The sequence below is a fragment of the Microtus pennsylvanicus genome, chromosome 14, assembly GCF_037038515.1.
Source record: "Microtus pennsylvanicus isolate mMicPen1 chromosome 14, mMicPen1.hap1, whole genome shotgun sequence".
NCBI classification, from domain to species: domain Eukaryota; kingdom Metazoa; phylum Chordata; class Mammalia; order Rodentia; family Cricetidae; genus Microtus; species Microtus pennsylvanicus.
This window is the reverse complement of record NC_134592.1, coordinates 72,267,365-72,286,974: the sequence shown is the minus strand read 5'-3', so window position 1 is coordinate 72,286,974 and position 19,610 is coordinate 72,267,365. Positions and strand designations below refer to the sequence as shown.

Here is a 19,610-nt window from a genome sequence, read left to right as displayed (position 1 = left end):
GGAAGGGCACCAGGGCAGACACCCGTGTGCTGAAGGTCAGGTCTTCCACATACAGTTAGATTCAGTGCAAAATACTCATTTAGAATAAGAAGTAACAAACAAAAAGTTCATAGAGGCTCTGCTGGGACTAGCTCACAGGCTGGAAGTGTATGAAAGCAGCAACCACACAAGGCAGGGACACTTCATTTCTTTCATGGGATGAAAACTAATGCCTCCTAATTTTTATCCCATAAAATTAAGGGAAAAAATCTATTCATTAAAACTTAGAATTTAATTACTATAAATTTGTGATTATATAAATATTAAAAATAAGTTACTGTTCATTTCTTCCAAATTTCTCATCTCCCCTAAGGAAAAAGTTTTAAAAATATAACCGCTAAGACTGTTTTTACATAACAGTACCTATCTACTGGGAATAGAGAGAAGACCGAGGTGTGTTTTACAAACTGAAATAAAATACGTCACAGTTTTTAAAAACACACGGAGGGTGAGGTCTGATCTGAGAACACCAACACCATCTGCTATAGTCACAGGCTTCTCAGGAAGGAGGACAAAGTTCCACCCAGACCTCTTTCCCTCTCTTTCCCTGCACTTTGCCCAGGCACACAGCACTGCTCTGAGTCCCCAGGAAACATCAGTTGGTCTTATCCTGTGTAGCCCTTCAGGGTTCCGTGTCTTAGGAAGCAGCAGCCAGCATCACTGTGGTTGGCCTTTTGGGTTCTTGTAGTCTTAGGGACTTCTCTAATTTCAAAACAGGTACAACAAGGCGAGGGGGTTTGTAAGACATCAGGTTGAATTTCCTAACGTGTTCACCCCACTTCTAATGAACTCTTGCATTTGAGACCGGTGAAAATGACTGTCTTTTCCCCATAAAAGGCAGCACTTCCCCCTCCTGCCATGAGTCCCAAGTCACCAGTAAACACATAAAGTCATTTATGAGTTCTGTAAATTTGTTGAAAAGTCAAGGTTTTGGTGTTCCACATAGTTTAATTTTCCCAGATGTATTTCCTACCTTCATGTCTGAGTAGGGGAGGGACAAGCTCCTCTTGAACCTCCCTCTGCACATTTCTGGTCGGATTTCATTAAAAGCTGTTGTCTACTGGTGGGCATCTCCCCAGTGGATTTCCCCTTTCTAAAAAGCACAGGGCAAGCGCTGGTATGCATAGCTGTGCTTTGACTGACACAGCAGTGGTTTCTCCCCCTTTAATTTCCTGCACTATGCCACTGGTGAACGCATAGAAAGGTTGACTGAACTGCTGGTGAGCTTTCAAAGAAACTGCCTTTCAAGACAAACTTTTCACAATAAGTTTTATTAATGAACAGGCATATTTATCCTAAACTTAGAAAAGTGCTCTGCCCCGCAAGCGTTAGTGTGACTGCCCAGCTCTTAATTACCTGTCACCTCAAACACTCTCTTCTTGAATGAAGTGACAACATTTCCATCCTTCCGCCTGAGTAAGGGGCTGCTTCTCCTCTCTGCCACTTTCTGTTTTAACCTGGAGCGCACCTTCAAGTTGGGCTCTGAGGCTGGGAATTGAGACAAAGAAAATAGATAAAAATTAAAAAATAGAGAGCCAGTTGCTCCTGTGTCTAAACTTAAAAAAAAATAAGAAAGACTATCTTCTCCTGGTCCATTCTTCTCAAATTAAAAAAATCCAACCACATAAATAAGGTGTTGATTCTGAATTCATCAAACAGACAAATATAACAATCATTTTATAAAGTAAGTTTCACACTTCTCAACGTGAACGTGAAATGGAAGCAGAAATTACTCTTCTACTCAACTTGTATCTAGCACAACCATAATTGTTAATGGGAGGTTTAATCACTAATTACGGGTAGGTCTGAATAAGATTTATTAGATGTCTCTGGCTGGCCTCCGCATTCTCTCAAGCCTGAAATTCAATGACCACTAAAACAGTAACTTAATGTGAGGTTGGAGACTCTGACCTGACCCTGGCAAAAAGAAGACACCTCCACGGAGCATAATTTATGCCTGATTCTGACTCCTGAGGTATTTCCTTGTCAGTAGCTTCTAACCTAAAACTCTGGGAAAACACACTCGACACAGTAACACAAGATGAACTCGTGACCTAGAGTCCCCGCCAGTAACCCTTTCCCTGCCCCCAGTACTCAGGCAGGAAAAAGGAAGCTGACCAAAGTGGAATTGAAAGTTTGGAGGTAGGGCATATGTTCGAAAACACAAGCTCACATTACCCATTTGCACATTGCTATGTCTTTGGCTACATTATTACAAATAACGAATCTATATGGTTATCATTTATTATATTTTTACATAATTATGTTGGAAGAATGGAACCATTGGGCTCATCTTTGTGCAGTCGAAGTACATTATCTGTGATGATGGAGGTGGTGATATAATCACAAGGCTGTTTCTGATGATAACTAACATCTTATGTTAGTTTCTATATTGCAATATGACCCTAAGTGCTTTATCAATACTAACTTACTCATACATACTTAAAACATGCGTACGGCATATACTTTATCTATAACGTTGTAGTGCTGATGAGAAAGTTAAACTACAGAGGGTGGGTGACTTGCCCGGCCTTGTGGGGTGATGGGATGAAGCCAGGCCTGTGTCCAAGCACCCTGCCCTATGCTAACCTTGCTAGGCACTCCTCTTTCCTTACACTGAAACATCATAAAAATTAGAAGATGGCTTCCGTAAAGTGCTGGTGATCACCCACAGGAGACACCATGTTCCAGAACTTTCTGATCACTGAAAACCTCTCCTCTAAATTCAGAGCACTCCCACACCCCTGTGAGACATGAAAGGTCCATACTTCCCTGTTCTCTTGTTCTCTTCCCTGTAGCTGTTAACTTAAACTGGGACGACTGCATTTCTCAGTTATAAAAATAAAGCATGCTCTTTTATTTTGTGTTGTTATTCATATTGTGCTTGACAATATTGACATTATAGAAACGAGGGACTGTGAGTCCTCAATATTACTGTACCGGCACCCTTTCTGTTTTGCTTAGGACATACTCAGAAAAACAATGAGATTTCATTATTCACAATTTTTGGTGAAACCTAATGGATTAAACACTGGCTGTCAAGAGGGAACAAAAGCGCTAGCTTGTCCCTTCATGAGGCTGTGGAGGGGGACAGTGGTCTCAGCATTGATGATCCTGCCCTCCCTTCCTCCCTGACTGTCACTGATCCATGACTTTAGAGCTAAGAATCAACCATCCCCTCTCCTTCAGCCCTGTGAATGAATGTCTTCTTGCTCTTGCCATTTTCTGGGTATCTCCACGACCCTTTACCCTGATCCCTTCCTTGCAAACAGTATTGCCAATCAACAATACTGCTGATGACAATAAGTTCCATCAGCCCTTCTCCCTTTTATTCATCACTTCCTTGGCATCATCAACTCAACTCTGATCAAGAGACTCCTTTATAAGTTGCAATTAATAGAGATTTGAATGAAATAATATCTCGTATAAGATAATACATTGATTCTAAACCAGAGAAGATATGCCTGGCAATGTTTGAGACATCGTTGGTCATTACCAGCACTAGTGTCAGAAGGTATGGGTATGTCCAGTTTCTCACAATGCACAGGGTTCTCTTCATGATGAGGAACCATCTCAGCCCAACGGTCAGTAGTGTAAGAAGCTCCAAGCAGGGGCCATTAGTAAGTGGTGGCTGTCAGTAACCGCACCACTATGGGGTGAGTAAAGGCAATGGTAAGGACTGTGGAAGACAATCAGAGAGGGTGTGGAAAAGTTGGGCAAGAAAGGAGAGATTGCCAAAAGTTGACGAGTGTTACAGGGAGCCCTTGAAAATTTATTTTTGAAAATTCTTCCTTAAATATCCTAATGCTATCAATATTTCTAAGTTTTTTTTATTATTGACAGGTTATATATAACTGCACTTACAGAGAAGAGTATGATGATTTTGGACCTTTACATGTTACATATTCATCAATTCAGAAAGATTCAGTCACCCCTCATCTCAAGCACATGGTTTCATTGGGATGAGAATGTTCCAAATCCTCTCTGCTAGCAATTCTGAACTATACAATACAACACTATTAATTATAGTCACTCTTTATGTAGGAACACCCACAGATGTCCCCCCTACCGTGCTGTGCTTTTGGATCTGTGGCCTCATCCTCCTCTGTCCTCCTGAGCCTCTGGTTTCAGGATTCCACTGTCTGTTCTGCTAGGTCAGACCCCTCAAATTTCACACAAGGGGAATTGTACAAATACCACTGATATTTATAAAGAAAGCAAGCCTAGCCAACTTCTTCTTTTGGTTGGAGAAGATGTATAGAAGGACACAATTATCAAGTTTCAGAAGGAGATTTGACACCTTTGTAAATCTAGAAAATACCTGAGTTTCCAAAAACTAGAAATCATGGATACACTAGAAACTGCAACATAAACTTATTTTTGAAAAAAACTGTAACACAATCTTCATGAGGAAAGGTCTATTCCGTGGTCCTAGCAAAAGCTTCTGTCTGGCTCTCAGTACTTTAAGTCACCAGGGAGAGTATCTCAGGGTTAAGCATGCGCATTTAGTGGCAGGCAGCTCCAGGCAAGTCTCCAGAGAAGTCTCCACACTCTGTCCAAAACTGGTAGAACAGGTAGACCGGAGGATTGATGACCTGCTACTTTCCCCTTAGAGCTACTTTCACTTTCAACGCTCTGAGCTCCCTAAAGGCTAAGGATTTCCATGCTACTCACTTGCTAATCCTCCAAGGTCAGAGGAGATGACTAATTTTGGAGATCTGCTTCCCTATGGACGTAGCTGATGGCTACACAGCATGGCTAGCTGCACTAATCACCTTTCAACTTTGCTTCACAGCTGTCCTCTACATCTCAGTGAACAAACTGAAGACATTAGCGTGAATGTTGGCTAAGAGGAAACTTTGCACCACAAGCAATGTTCAAGGTCCTGGGTGGGAAACAGAGGAGCTCTGCAGAATGGATTTACAATACAGTCTTTTTTTCATCTCCTTTTAGAGAAGAGTCAGCACACACAACTGAACAGAGTTTCATGACTTAAAGGTGTTTTAAATCCTCATTCTTCTACTCAGTGGTGCAGAATATACTCAGGGAGGCTGCGTCTAAGAATCAAAATCAGGAATTTAGTAGTAAAGTTCAGTCCTAGAAGCCATAGGTTAACAGCTAGGAATCCCCGCATAGCTGCCAGGCTGAGGCTTGGCAACACTAGGAAACGGGTGTGTGTGACAGGGTGTTTAAGGATGACTTAGAGAAAACCATGATTTGCAAGAGTACCATAGGCACACAACTCCCAGGGAATCTGTGGATGTGTGCAGGCCTCTGACACAAGCAGACCAGACACAAACTCTAGGGCTAACGTTCATGTGCTAACTGTAATCACGGAAGAGTAGATGAACTCAGTCAATTATCTGGTCATCTATGAAAGCCCAGTAACAACACTGTTCATCACAGTGGGTCTTTCTGAATGCCTCGTGTGGCCCTTATAAGAGTAAGGAAATTATCCTGATATAAAATACAACCAAGAAGATAAAAGTACAGGAAGAGGGATACATGCCTACAACCGGTTGACTCTGGAGCTTAACGCAACTCTATCTAATAAAATGTGGTCAGGATGTAAAATACATAAATAAGTTAAATAAAAAACAATAAAAACAATAATCAAATTCTAGACTTTCACTACTATTTAAAGTAAATTTATTAGTAACAGAACACATATTTTCTTTCCCTGTTTTGTAAACTATACATTCTACTTAAATATAACACTACCCATTGAGAATTATTACCTACTATGTGCATTTTAGCTCAGCTCAATTTTAGGAAACTAAGAGATTATTTTATTTTATATGTACAGGTGTTTTGCCTGCATGTTTATCTGTGCACCACCGTGAATGACTGGCCCACAGAGGTCAGAAGAAGGAACCAGGCCCTTGGAACTGGAGTTACAGACGATGTGAATCACCATGAGGATGCTGGGACTTGTGTCTAAGTTTTCTGGAGGAAAAGACAGAATTCACATCTGGTGCACCATCTCTCAATTAACGTTTAGTCCTAGCTTATGAATGCTCTTTACACTAACAATTTTGGCATAAATATTCAATATTGCATGCATCATAGGATGCAGAATATATCCATTAGGAGTGATAATAAGAAAAAAGGTGTGATTGAGTTAAAAACATTACTTTTGTAAATATCTTCAACAAACACCTTCAATATATTAATTAGGATGCTTGTTAACCAAGAATAAGCACTAAATTACTAAATATCTCTTATGCTAGTGAGTCTTCATTTAGGAAATTCAAGGAGTCAGTGCACCTGCCAGGAATGTCAGCTTTCTGATCACCGGCCAAAGTCAGTGTCCAGTGCCAACTTTGGATCCTTTCTTTGACATGATGCATTCTTCCAGATACACTGGGCATCTGTCAGCTTAGGGACATCACTTCTCCTGCTTCTGGACTTTTCTTGATGGTCCCTACCTATAGATCATGTTAGGAACTTATGCTTCCAGCACTCTGTCACTAAAGGGGATAATCTATCCCGCACCCCACGTGTGTCCTGTGTGGACATCGTGTTTCCTGGGGTAGTTTCTGCCCAGGTCGCTCTTCGCTCCTATGCTCCTGTGTGTTGTACATGTCTTATCAGTATACACACCATCGTGAAAGACACTGGAGAGGACCAGCATGTTCCCTAACCTAGTGAATCAGGAGACATTTCATCAGCAGGCATGGTGGTACGTTCTTGTAATCACACTGCTGGGGAGAGACAGGAAGGAGGACAAAGAGCCTGAGAGCCACCCAAGGTTACATAGAAAGACCTGACTGGGAAAATTATGCAAGTTACCTTAGTTAAAAGTACTGCCAGGTGGTGGTGGTGCACACCTTTAATCCCAACACTCAGGAGGCAGAGGCAGGTGGATCTCTAGGAGTTTAAGGCCCGCCTGCTCTACAGAGTGAGGGCCAGGAGAGCCAAGGCTACACAGAGAAACCCTGTCTTGAAACCTTCCCCCAAAATGGAGTTCCATAATTAGACAAGCATTATGATCTTTGAAAACGGTATTCAGGGTTATGCAGTAAGAACCTCCACTTGTAACTCTCTGGCTTGGATAATATAAATCTTTAATGTTTATGAGTCAGAGTTTATTTCCGATGATAACCATTTAAGATATGAAATTCATATGAAAATTTCTTTGAAAATCATTTGGGGGAAGTCTGACTTCCGATAACTAGCCATGCTTGTGGTAAGAGGCGAGTGTCGTTTCCTACAGAATTCCACTCTGAGACAGCCCATAGCACATGTCTTTCTCCTTCTTACTGCAAATATCCTAACAATGTCTGCTTCGCAACAGAGAAGTATTCTGTTTCAAAATCTGTGGGTAAGCCCTACTCACTAACACAACTCATGGTGAATCTTCTGAAGTATTCATTTCATAATGTTTACTACTTTCCTCTGGGTATGCAAATCATATGTGTTCTGGATGTTTCAGAAGGACCGATTAACACACTCTAATAACATGACTTTTGTGTCTGGATGTAAAAAGTTATGAAAATGAGAATCAAATTATGTCAGTGATTCTGTTCATATAATAATGTATTGTGTGTCCTGTCTCAAGAACTTATATATTTTTGAATACATTCCCATTTACTTTGCTTTTCACTTAAAAGTCTGACATAGGTAGATGTTTTTGTACTTGTCTACAACTCAAATTACTCCTAATGACTGACGAGGTGCAATTGGTGCAGTGATATTTGTGTAGCGTATTACTTAGGGACAAGAGTAAAGAGGATGTCTACACATTCAGTAGAGAGGCAGTTGGAGGAATCTGAGGAAATGAAGCGTTCAGATACTTGCCCGAATGCTGTACTACACAGTAAAGGGGGAATTAAAGGGAAAGATGACTTTAATTTTGCTAGAAGATTCTCCAGCTCAAAGTGAACCTGCCGCTCTCACTCAGTTTCCCTCCCCAACTATGAAAGAGAGCCAGTGCCTGTCAGATGATACAGCTTGAGAAACAGTCAGACTGACCACACTGTCTTTGAGCTGGGGTCTACATCAGAAACTGCAGGCGGCCTTCAGAAGCTTTGCAGGCAAAGGTGGCCGCTGGAGACTCCACACAGGTGGACAGTCCTGTTGACGTCCAGACTGTGACATCTATAACTGGTAGATAATCAATGTGTTCTCTTACCACATAGGTTTGTGGTAATCTGGTACAGAAGCCATTAGGAACCAGTGGTGCTGAGTGGGTATTCCAGGGCAGACTCTCTTTCACGAGTCTGGTGAGGGTGGAATATGGTTCCGGGTGGGTCTGGGTCTACTCTGCTATGCACCTTTTGTCTTATTTTTACATACCAAACCAGGATAGTAGGAGAATCATTAATGACATATCCAATGCTTAGCAAAAGGGCAACAACTTACTTAAAATTATTACTTATTTTATAATATTTAATTTTCTACAAAGAGCAACTGTTTTATTAGTATGTTTGCTTATCCACAAAATAATACAAAAAGAAAAAAAGTATTTTTTCTTTTAAATCATCCTGTGAATCATTCTTAATTTATACAGTATAAATTAAGAATAATTTAACTTTAAAATACTAATAACACCTTTTAAATAATTAAATAAGCAAAACAAGCAAACAATTTCCAAAACTTCAGTGCAATATTTTATGTTTTCCTCTTAGAGATTCCATCTGAAATATTAACTTATGAAGCCACATACTCTTATCATGATTTCTAGTTCCTTTTTTCTTCAGTTTTTCGGGACAGGGTTTCTCTGTGCAACAGTCCTGGTTGTCCTGAAACTAGCTCTGTAAACCACGCTGGCCTCCAGATCACTGAGATCCACCTGCCTCTGCCTGCAAGTGCTGGGATCAAAGGTGTGCGCCACTACCACCCGGCATTTTTTAAAAATAATTTGCTTTGTTTTGTTTGGAGACAGGGTGTCTACATAGCCCTGGCTGTTTTGGAACTCACTGTGTAGACCAGGCTGGTCTTGATCCCACAGAGACCTGGCTGCTTCTGCCCTCGGATTGTTGGGACTAACAGTGTGCACCCCACACCCAGCTTTCAAGATGCCTATTTTTAATCTCCCTTTCTGTTTCAATGTAAATAAAAAAGGAGGGAGAGTCGGCTGAAATCTCTAATTAGTCTTAAAATATAGTTAATTAAAATTGTTTTTGCTCTTATATAAGATCTTTATGGTATATGACATAATTCCAGTCTCTTACAATTTAATCAGCTAAATATAAAATACAACATTCCATCTGGTAAATCAATTTAACAGGTATAATCGTGCCCCCATATAACTCAACAAGACACCGAGGAAAAACATTGAACTGATATCTCTTGTTTAAGAAGAGAGCCATTCAGAATCTCCGGCACTTTGCCTTTCTAAGGTAAAAACCAACAACGGGCAGGCGGCATGCTTCTTCACAGGATTTCCCACGAGAAACCCAACAGCAAAGTGGAAGTCTGTGCTATCACGTGCCAAGCACCCCATAATACTAATGTGGCTTTAACCGGAAAACATTATTTGGCAGCTAAACGTTTTAATTAGAGATGTGGTTTGAACAGATTTTTGCCAAGTTTATATACTGCAGGGGCTCAAAGAACGACATTGTTTTTCTAACGGTTCTTCTATTTCAGGTGGTTTAAATGCTGTGCTTTTCTTAGGGGTAGAAAAAAACCTGAATGCCACTGAGATTTCTATTTGGCTGGCTTTAATTAGTTTCACCGTTTCTTCATGAGTAGTTAATATCAGACAACAAGAGTCATGTAACCCTCTCATCAAATGTTTATTGAGCATTTATTCTGTGCAAAGTTTATCCTGGGATTTTAGAAGGAAAAATGAAGGTTGAGGAGGGCGATCAGTTCTTAATGGAAAAAAATGAGGTGAAGAAAATCTATCACCTGGACAAGAGGAGAGGGAGGAGGTGGGGGCAGTGCAAGCACCGTGGTCAGCGTGTGTGGCTTTGGGAGTAGCAGGGAAAGAATAAAATCACGAGGATTTAATGCCAAATGTCTGCAGGGCACCTCAGAAGGATCAACCTAGGTCCACAACAGGCATATGGTTTAAAAATGTCACAATAGCTTAGTGACAAATACTGGCTAAGAAGCATGAGACCCTGAGTTCAACCACAACACAGAAAATAATTGGAAAAAAAAACTCAGTGGTCTCTAAAGTTGTGTATACAGATCACAGATTATGATCTAAGGGGAAAGAAGATGAGAGCATCTTGATCAGTCTTCATTTTTAGGTATAAACTCTAGGCTAACCACCATCAGAAGCACAAACTGGTAGGAAAAGGACAGAACTAGAAATAGATGGGGAGCAAGGCTCAGGGAACACCCCGGAACACATGCATGTAGAGGCTTTGTAAGAGCCAGAGACTGGGGCCTACTGCTGTCAATCCGTGTCTGACGGACACTTCTGAACCCACAGCAATGTGGCAACCTGCTGAAGATCTGCACAAGATAGAGCCAGCCAACATTCCATAATGAATGAGGGAGGGGCAGATGAGGCCCCACTGCAGCCACAGAGAAACTGGCCGTTGATGCTATGAGAGGAGGGTGAGTTATCTGCCTCTTGTTGCTGCTATTGGTTAGTATGGCTTCTGGAAGGGGATGGACAGACACCTGTGAGCATGGCGGGCACTAACTGGACTCGACTGGTCTAAGGAGTGAAAAGTGACATGAAGTTAGGAGGAGATATGTTGGGGGTTGGGAAGAGTTGCAGGAGAGTCATGGCGTGGATATAGTCAAAATACACTGTCTACACTGTGAAATAAAGACTATCACATAAACTAAAGAACTGTCAGAACGTGGCGCTGAATTGTAGGCAGCTCATGACTCATGGGCTTCCATTATGAGAGACACATTAGTGAAAACAAGAGTGGGCAAGTTAGAAGTATAGGCTGTAAGCCAGACAGAGATGGTCAGTGAAGTCACAGCCTAAGAGATAAAGAAAAAAGCCTGTGAATGCCAGAGGCAAATAAACACACAAACTAAAACCTAATGATTTGGAGATCCTGGAAGCACTGGGAATCCTTTCAGACTACTGAGCTGGGAATACATTTGATAATATCATCAACTAGCAAAGGAATTTCTTGGAACTACACTGAATAAAACATCACTCTGAAAGCACTCATGCAGGCAATGGAACAACAGTGTCTGAGTTTGATACCAAAAGCAAGAAGACAAAAGTTCCAGCCTTTATGAGAGGGTTTGGAAGAATTACTAAAGGAGAATGTCAATGAGAAGGCCACGAAGATGCTCACAGAGATTAGGGGAACTGTCGGGAAGTATTATTTTCAGGTGCGCGACTTTTGTTTATGCTGCATTTGTTTAACTCTGTGAAGCTGTGATTCTTTGCCTGTCTAAAACACCTAATGGTCTATTAAAGAGCTGAATGGCCAATAGCAAGGAGAAGCAAGGATAGGTAGGGCTGGCAGGCAGAGAAGAGAAACAGAAGGAGAAATCTGGTGGAGAAAAAGAAAGAAGAGAAAGAGAACAAGGAATTATCAGGCTCATAACTACCCACTAGAAGGAAAAATACTGGTCAGCCTTTCACTCAGTGCAGACTATTTGAGAACTATGTAAAGTCTATCCAGACATCTGGAGTGAGCAGGCAATAATTTCTCCCTCTACTTCTGATGTAATCAATTCTATCACAAAAGTGGCTGATTCTGGGTTGCCCATCAGCCAAGATGTTCAAGTGAGATAGCCCTGGGAATTTTCCAGAAAACTAAGAGAAATAATGTTTGCTTTTGTGTCCTTAAGGTGTGAAGAGGTAAGGCTAGGGACCTCGAGTCTCCTTGTCACTATTTAGACGATATTGCTATGCAGGAATCCCAGTAGAAATCAGAACAGACCTCACATATGTCTGATTCACTTGAGTACAACAGATTCGTAACACCGTGTGTGCATCTGAACACAACCAAGATTCAATAAAATGGCTCGACTCCCATTGGAGTCAAATGACCTTTTGTTTGGTTTTTGCTCTTTAAACATTAGAGAGTCCTGAGAAAGTCTGTTCAGAGATTATTTATGGTGTGACCTAAGGTGCAGGTGCCCAACTTAATGGACACTGTTTACCATGATGCTTCAGGAGCTCTGGTCTGAATGACAGTTATATCAGAGCTAAGCTTGCCTTGGCCAAAACCTATGCTGTATTAAAGGAGAGTTACTGGTGACAAGTGACTATTTAAATTAACTTAAAGTAGAAAAATAAATTCAGTTCTAAATAATCCTAGCTCCATTTCCAGTGTCCAGCGCCAAGTGACTACACATAGCTGGTAGCTACTGAGTTGGGTGATAATACGTTAGGAACTCTTCTGTGACCACTGATAATTTTGTTGGGCAGAATGGATCTGTACTTTTCTTAAGGCACCATATGATGCATCTCTAACTTTCCAATAAACTCTCCGTGACTATTAGTTGTATGTGAGAAACTTTTACATATACACAATAAAACCAAAATATTAAGAATAAAGTGATGTAAATAATATATGGCAAAATGCAAGCATTGTGAATCTTCCTTGGCTATGGTTTCAAGTGGTTTAGACTGCTGCTTTCACCTGAGAATGCTGGTACTCAGGAAAGATGACGTAATTTCTCGGTAAGGAGAATGGTTCATGCCACTAAGCCCTTCACAAGCCTGTAAGGATTCTTTTGCACACATCTCGTCATGGAGGACTCAAGCTCCTGCAGGGCAAACCTGCTATACAACTCCCTCCTTCATCCTCAGGAGTGTGCCCAGCACAGAGGCCTTGTCAGGGAATGAAGACATAATACAGTCAAGGACACTTTAGAAACATCAAATTGGAAAGAAAAAGATAAAGGCAATCAGATATCTTAGGATTGATAGAGAACTACTAACTTTTACTGAAAGAAATGATAGTGGCCCAGGACTGCAGAATCAGGGACTCAAGAGCACGGAGTTCTGGGAGAGAGAGTCCAAATTAACAACAATAACAGAGGACCAAACTAGTCTATAACAGGAGGAGCTGGGGGTGTTGCAGAGAGACAACAAGCCGTGATGAAGAATCCCATATGCCTTAGGAAGCTGCTGCTATGTTAAAACACTAAGAAGGAAGAAGCCACTTGTACACATAGGTAATAGCGTCATGCCAGATTCTCTGCCATAAGGGATACTTTCATTGCAAAGGAACCAGAGAGCTGGATAAAAATGTAAAGATAATAGCAACATACATATTTCTTCATTTGTTTCATTTCGTCTTCTGATAATACTCACTAGCTATGTCTAAAGTATGCACATATTTGTATGGAATATTTCATCAGGATTTCAAGTTCTATAACTGTGAATTTTACAAATTAGGATTTTTTTAAACCATTCTCCTGACTTTACAACAGATGGCTAAACATTTTAAAAGCCTTAATTATTATTTTTTGCCAATTTCTCATTCCAATCTTATCTAATATGTTATGCCTGATTTTAATTGTGCATTTTATGGGGAATAAAAAAATATTGCATTGACTTTGCAAGAGTGAATAATTAAATTGAATATGAGAAAGATTATGAGACAGCAGTCAATTTATCTGTTACCTATAAATTTTTCAGTTAATTAAAATTTCTTCTCAGAATCTTCATGAAAGAAAATAAATTTCCTTATATAATATCATTGGTCTATTTTTAATTTACATGAAAAATCTGAAATTGAAAATCAATGTTCACAAGATTTGGTGACATGGTTAAGAAAAGAAATGACATTGAAATTCCTTTAAATTCTGTCCTGGTATTAATAACTCCGCTCACTGATATTGCACCGTTATTCTCAGTAACTGATACTGGTAACTTGTGCACTGAGATTGCCGTGTTTCAGGCACTGTGCACAGGACTTCCAGGAGGTACCTTCATCGCTGACAACAGCCCTGCCTTAACGAATGCCTGGAAGAACTGAGGCTATAATGTGAAGGGTCAGACAGCACTGAGCTAAGCAGAGCTCTCAGCCACTCCCACCCGACACCAAACCATGATATTCCCACATCTTGTCTTTCTAGGCTGTACCAGCTACTCTCCCCTCATTTCCCCTTCAAACAAGTAAACTGACTTAGATGCTCAGCGTTCTTACAAGGCCGATTAATTATCCCACAGTTCACAACCGGTGTTTATATTAAACTCTAATTACCCACCATACAAATTACCTATGCAATTAGTAAGATTAGCTTCTCATTTATTGAACTATGATTTTTTATTTATTGTAGTCACCAAGTCTAATATAATCATACTTAATCTTTAGGTCAAATAGTCTTAGTAACATTATTTTCTATTATGGTTTCTATGTTCTTAAAGTGAAAATGTATAGATTATAAATTTAATTCTTAATTTATCACAGGTAATCTTCCTACTCAAAACTGATTAAAATATTATAGACTCTTATACAATAATAATTAATCAAATATTAAATGCAGTTGCCTTGTATTAATTAAAACTTATTTTCAAATTATCTTAGAATTCTGAATCCTGGATAGTCAAATATTGGTTTCATTTTTTTCAACCTTATCAGAGTGTCACGAATCAGAAAAATAAGATAAATTCAGCCCTTCTGATTTCAAAGGTATTGCCCTCTGTTCTAACTCAATACGCGATCAAATTTCTTTTTCAGTGCAATGATGAAGATACTGTTTATTCCACCAAATACAGAAGAATAAGTGACACATTAATGGGGGCATGGGATAAAAACATCTACACAGAGTCCAGTAAAGGAAACATCTACATCATACACCTTCACCAGGAGTCCAGTAAAGGAAACATCTACATCATACACCTTCACCAGGAGTCCAGTAAAGGAAACATCTACATCATACACCTTCACCAGGAGTCCAGTAAAGGAAACATCTACATCATACACCTTCACCAGGAGTCCAGTAAAGGAAACATCTACATCATACACCTTCACCAGGAGTCCAGTACGGGAAGAGTGAGTTACAACTCAGGAACCTGGGAGACAGAGGCTATTTCAGACACAATGCTTAGTGGAATCCCAAGATAACATGGAGGTTTGGGAGTGGCCAACCCAGGAACCAGGACAAAAACTGAATCATCTGACAAACACAGTTTCAGCAAATTGTTTGTTAAAAGAGGTCAGCTCCAGCCAAATGCACATACACATTCATACTGAGTAATAAATATAGAACTTTTTCTTTTCCATTCAGTCATTTCTGCTCGTAACAAACCAAAGAATGGGAAGAACACAGCCGAAGAGCCAGCACAAATACTCAGACTCAGAGGAGACTCATCTGGGAATCTCTGGGTGATTAACAAATCACTACAAGTAATGTGTTCAAGGCTCTAACAGAAGAACAGGTGGTTCATTCACCCAGAAACATGGAAAACTCAAAGAAGGAATGAAAAAGGAATCTTTTTGGCCCAACAGGTAAAGGTGCTTGAAGTTAAGCCTAAAGACTCGAGTTTGATTCCTGAGACACACATGGGAGAAGGAGATAACCTGCTCCTACAAGTTGTCCTCTGGTCTTCACAATGTAAACATGCGCAAACATGCTTGCACATACATAGACATGCAGAGACACAAATAAATAAAACACACTACATTTTAAAAGGGAATCCTAAAAATAAAATCCCAGTAACAGAAAGTATGTCATTGATAAACTCATCAGTAGGTAAGATGATGTAGAAGAGAATGATCTTCAAATATTTATACAATAGTTCTCCTTCCCCAAAAAAGGATTCAAAAAACTGAAACAGAAAATCTCAATTTGTGGGATGAAGGGAAGGTGCAATCAATGCCTAACCAATATATTTAGTAAGAGATAGGGAAAAGAAAAGATTAATTTATTAATAAACTGATAATAATTAGCAGTAGTAGTATGTGTGTGCACCCATGTATGTGTGCCTGTATGTATGTGTGTATATGTGTGTATGTGTGTGTATATGTTTATATGTGTGTATGTGTGTAGTGATATTTTGTTTGTGTTTTAACAAATAAAACTTGCCTGAAGATTAGAGTGCAGAGCTAAGACACTAGAGGCCAGGCAGTGATGGCACACATCTCTAATTCTAGGACTTGGCAGACAGAGGCAGACCCATTTCTGTTACTTCAAGGCAACCCTGGGCTACAAAAGATTGAATCTGTCTAAAAGAGAAACAGAACTCACACAAGGGTGATCCCAGCACTTGGGATCCCACACCTTTAATCCCAGCACTAGGGAGGTAGAGACAGGAGTGATATGGCAGAGAGAGGACTAGAAGGCAGGAGGAGACAGGAGCTCAGTGCAGTTTGAGGCAACAGTCTGAGGACAGGATAGCGCTTTTAGTCTGATGATAGGTAGAGGTAGAAACTCTAGTGTCTGGCTGCTCTGCCTTCTCTGATTCCTCAGTTTTCACCTTTGTGTGTGTGTGTGTGTGTGTGTGTGTGTGTGTGTGTGTGTGTGTGTGTGTGTTAAGGCATATTCATGCTATTGCACAACATGAAAATCATAGAACAACTTTCAGGAATTAGTTTCTCCACCTCCATGGGTTCTAAGCAAGCTCTTTCACCTGCTGAGCTATGTCACCAGCCCCAGAAGAACCCAAAGTTACAGATGATGGAAATTATCCAAAGTTAATGATAGACACTGGTTCTCAAATACAGGAATTCAGACAACATGATGCTGTATAAATATCCTCAATCACAAGTAGCCTTATCATGTCCAAAATGCAAAGATCTTAAGACAGTTTTATTGTAAAAAAAAAATTGCAGGGAGTGGCAAACAGAGAACATTTTAATCTGTGTCAAAAGGATAAGAATTGCATCATCTCCTGCCAGAAATCATGCAATCAAGAGAAGAATGATGGAGAGAAGTGGTTAAAGTCCAGAAATCTGAACTTGGCAAAACCACCTTTCAAGTTGAAGTAAAAATAAAGGCAAACAGAACTAAGGGAAATTTTACAAATAGACCTGTTTTGAAAAAAGGTTAAAAGCAGTTATTTTTCAAGGAGAAAAGGACTAAGTTATAAGTTGAGATCAGTGTTAAAGAAGGGTAGAATAAAATGCTTTAATTTTACTTTTTATTATCATCATTATTATTATTAGCTAACCTAAGTCAGAGGAAAATTATTTGTGTTCATGGATAGGAAATCATTATTAGGATTAAAATGCTTTCCAATCTGACTTACACATTCAATACCATCACAGTCATAATCCCCTTAATTTAATTAGATAATATCAACAAATACACTCTAATGTGCACATGAGAAGACAGAGGAGCAAATGTAGACAACATGATGCTGAAGAACTGAAGACTGTACAGAGACTGAGAGACTGCAAGGGATGCGTCTGTCACACCTCTCACTTCCTGAAGGCTCAGGGTCTAGCTTGCTTGATAACTGTTTTGTATATGTAATTTTACTATGCTAAAGTTAAAACCTTCCTTTTAAAATTAGACAGAAAAGGGAAGATCTGTATATATGTTGCTTTTATTGGTTGATGAACAAAGCTGTTTCAGCCAATGGCTTAGCAAAGTAAAGCCAGGCAGGAAATCTGAACAGAGATACAGAGACAGAGTAGATGCCATGAAGATGTCAAAGGAGAAAGATGCCAGAACTTTATCAAATTAATTGTAGGCCACAGCCTCGTGGTGATACACAGATTAATAGAAATGGGTTAATTTACAATGTAAGAAGCCTGAGCTAATAAGACAAACAGTGTTGTAATTAATATAGGTTCTGTGTGATTATTTGGTCTGAGTGGCCGGGAAATGAACAAACAGTCTCTGATGACAGAAGAGGGTGCAGAAAGATTGTAAGAGCCAAAGGTGGCAGACATTCCTAAGGAATCAGTAATCTAGACAAAGCAGGGCTGACATACATGGAACTCACAGAGACTATGACAATGTGCACAAGACCTGTGTAAGCTCAAGTTACGCAGGAGCCCAGCAGGGAGGTGGGGAAGTGAGCACAAAGTCCTACCCTGGGAAATTGGTTTTCCTCTATAAAATGACAGTGATATATCAACCATCTCCCAGGGCATGCCCCGTACTCAGGGGCAGTTAGCCAACAGAAATGCAGCACTGTGGTTTTTAGTGGCTTATTATTTTTATTTTGAGAGAGAGAGAGTGAGGTAGAGAGAGAGACAGAGAGCATGAAGTTGGGTGGGAGATATATATAATGATGTGATCTAGAAGGAGTTGGGATGGAAAGAATATAAAAAAATATACTAAATGTAATTCTCAAAGAACAGTAGAAGCAAATAAAACAAAACCCAGCAACACACGCACACACACACACACCAATGAGAGCAAGAAAGAAGCTAAAATATCCATTTGTATTAAAGACCAATCAGACCTAGAATGCTCTAGCCTCTAAATCGATGAGTTCATTGTGCTTTAGTTTTAGACACTAAACACAGAGACTGCTCACCCACGAGCATGGTACTCTGAGAGACACAGCTCTTCACTGAGATGATTTTGTTGCAGATGTTGTAAGGGAGGTCAAGGTCTTGTGTGCTTTAAAAAACACGTGCTTTAGAAAGTGAAAACTGATAAAGACTCACATTAATAATGACATTGTTAAGAATTTTTAAAGATGGGCGATAGTTTGCTTGATTGTTTTGAAACACCTTGATAGCCAAACCTGGTACTCACTTGCAAAATACTGAATCCAAACGAAAACATCCATTCTCTTCTTACCATTAACTGAAGATTAATTATAATCCTAACTGTTATAATGAGACATAACACTTCTAACAAGATAACCTAGATGATCCTGTGTTTGACATTACATTTTAATACAGCACTAAACGCATTATCCATGAAAACAAACACTGGAAGGTTTAACTTGACCACACTGTGTGTGTTCTGTTTAGTGAAGACACTAGCAGGAGAAGCAAGGCTCATCCACGTGGGGGAATAACTGGACACCTCCTCAGAACTTGTCTCTGTTAAGTTGAAAACACGGTACAAAGGCTTGTAGCTCTATTCACAGACACCCAATCTTTGGAGCAATCAAAATGACTTCACCAGGTAAGTGGGAAAATCAACTGTGGTCAAGAATACAATGGAATGTTGTTCATTGATAATATTTGATAAACTTCATTTAGTGAAAAAACAGTAAGATTGAATGCTGCATAATGCTGTAATGACTACTCTTGGTTGTCAACTGGACTACATATGGAATTAGCTAAAAACACAAAAGGCTGCTCACTGCTTTGGGGATCTTTTTCTTAATTAAATCCGTTGAAGTGGGAAACCCCGCTGCTAATCTGGATATTTGAGGTAAGGTGGGAAGGTCAACTTTTAGTCAGGGCCACACCTTCTGCTGGCAGCCTAGATACAGAACGTGAGAGGAAGATGCTCCCTTTTCATTTGCTTGCTTGCTTGCACTTGACCTTGCTAACACTCCTTCACTGGCATTGGAGCCCACACTTCTTCAGGATTCCAGTGTGCACTTCAGGCAGCTGAGATATCCAGTCTTGTGGACTGAACAACTGCTGGACTCTTGGACTTTCTGCCCCTAGGCAGTCATTTGTTGGATTAGCTGTACCATCCCCTGCAATAATTCTAAGACATCTCCTTTCTATATATAGAGAGATTCATTCTATAACTTTTGATATTCTAGAGAACCCTGACTAATACAAATGCCAAGGAAAAGAAGCCATCGTGAAACT

At 39.9% G+C, this 19,610-nt stretch overlaps 1 protein-coding gene across 33 annotated transcripts in view; it reads right to left on the bottom strand.

Moving 5' to 3' along the window:
• Window positions 1-19,610, bottom strand: part of Hdac9 (histone deacetylase 9) — an 834,213-nt gene that overhangs the window by 326,337 nt on the left and 488,266 nt on the right. For 24 of the 33 annotated variants that reach the window (XM_075948414.1, XM_075948415.1, XM_075948419.1 and 21 more), the window contains one exon: window positions 1,396-1,527. The exons of the other annotated variants lie outside the window; for them this stretch is intronic. In XM_075948414.1, the coding sequence (XP_075804529.1) occupies window positions 1,396-1,527 (132 nt within the window). The remainder of the gene's footprint in view (window positions 1-1,395; window positions 1,528-19,610) is intronic. 33 annotated transcript variants of the gene reach the window in all.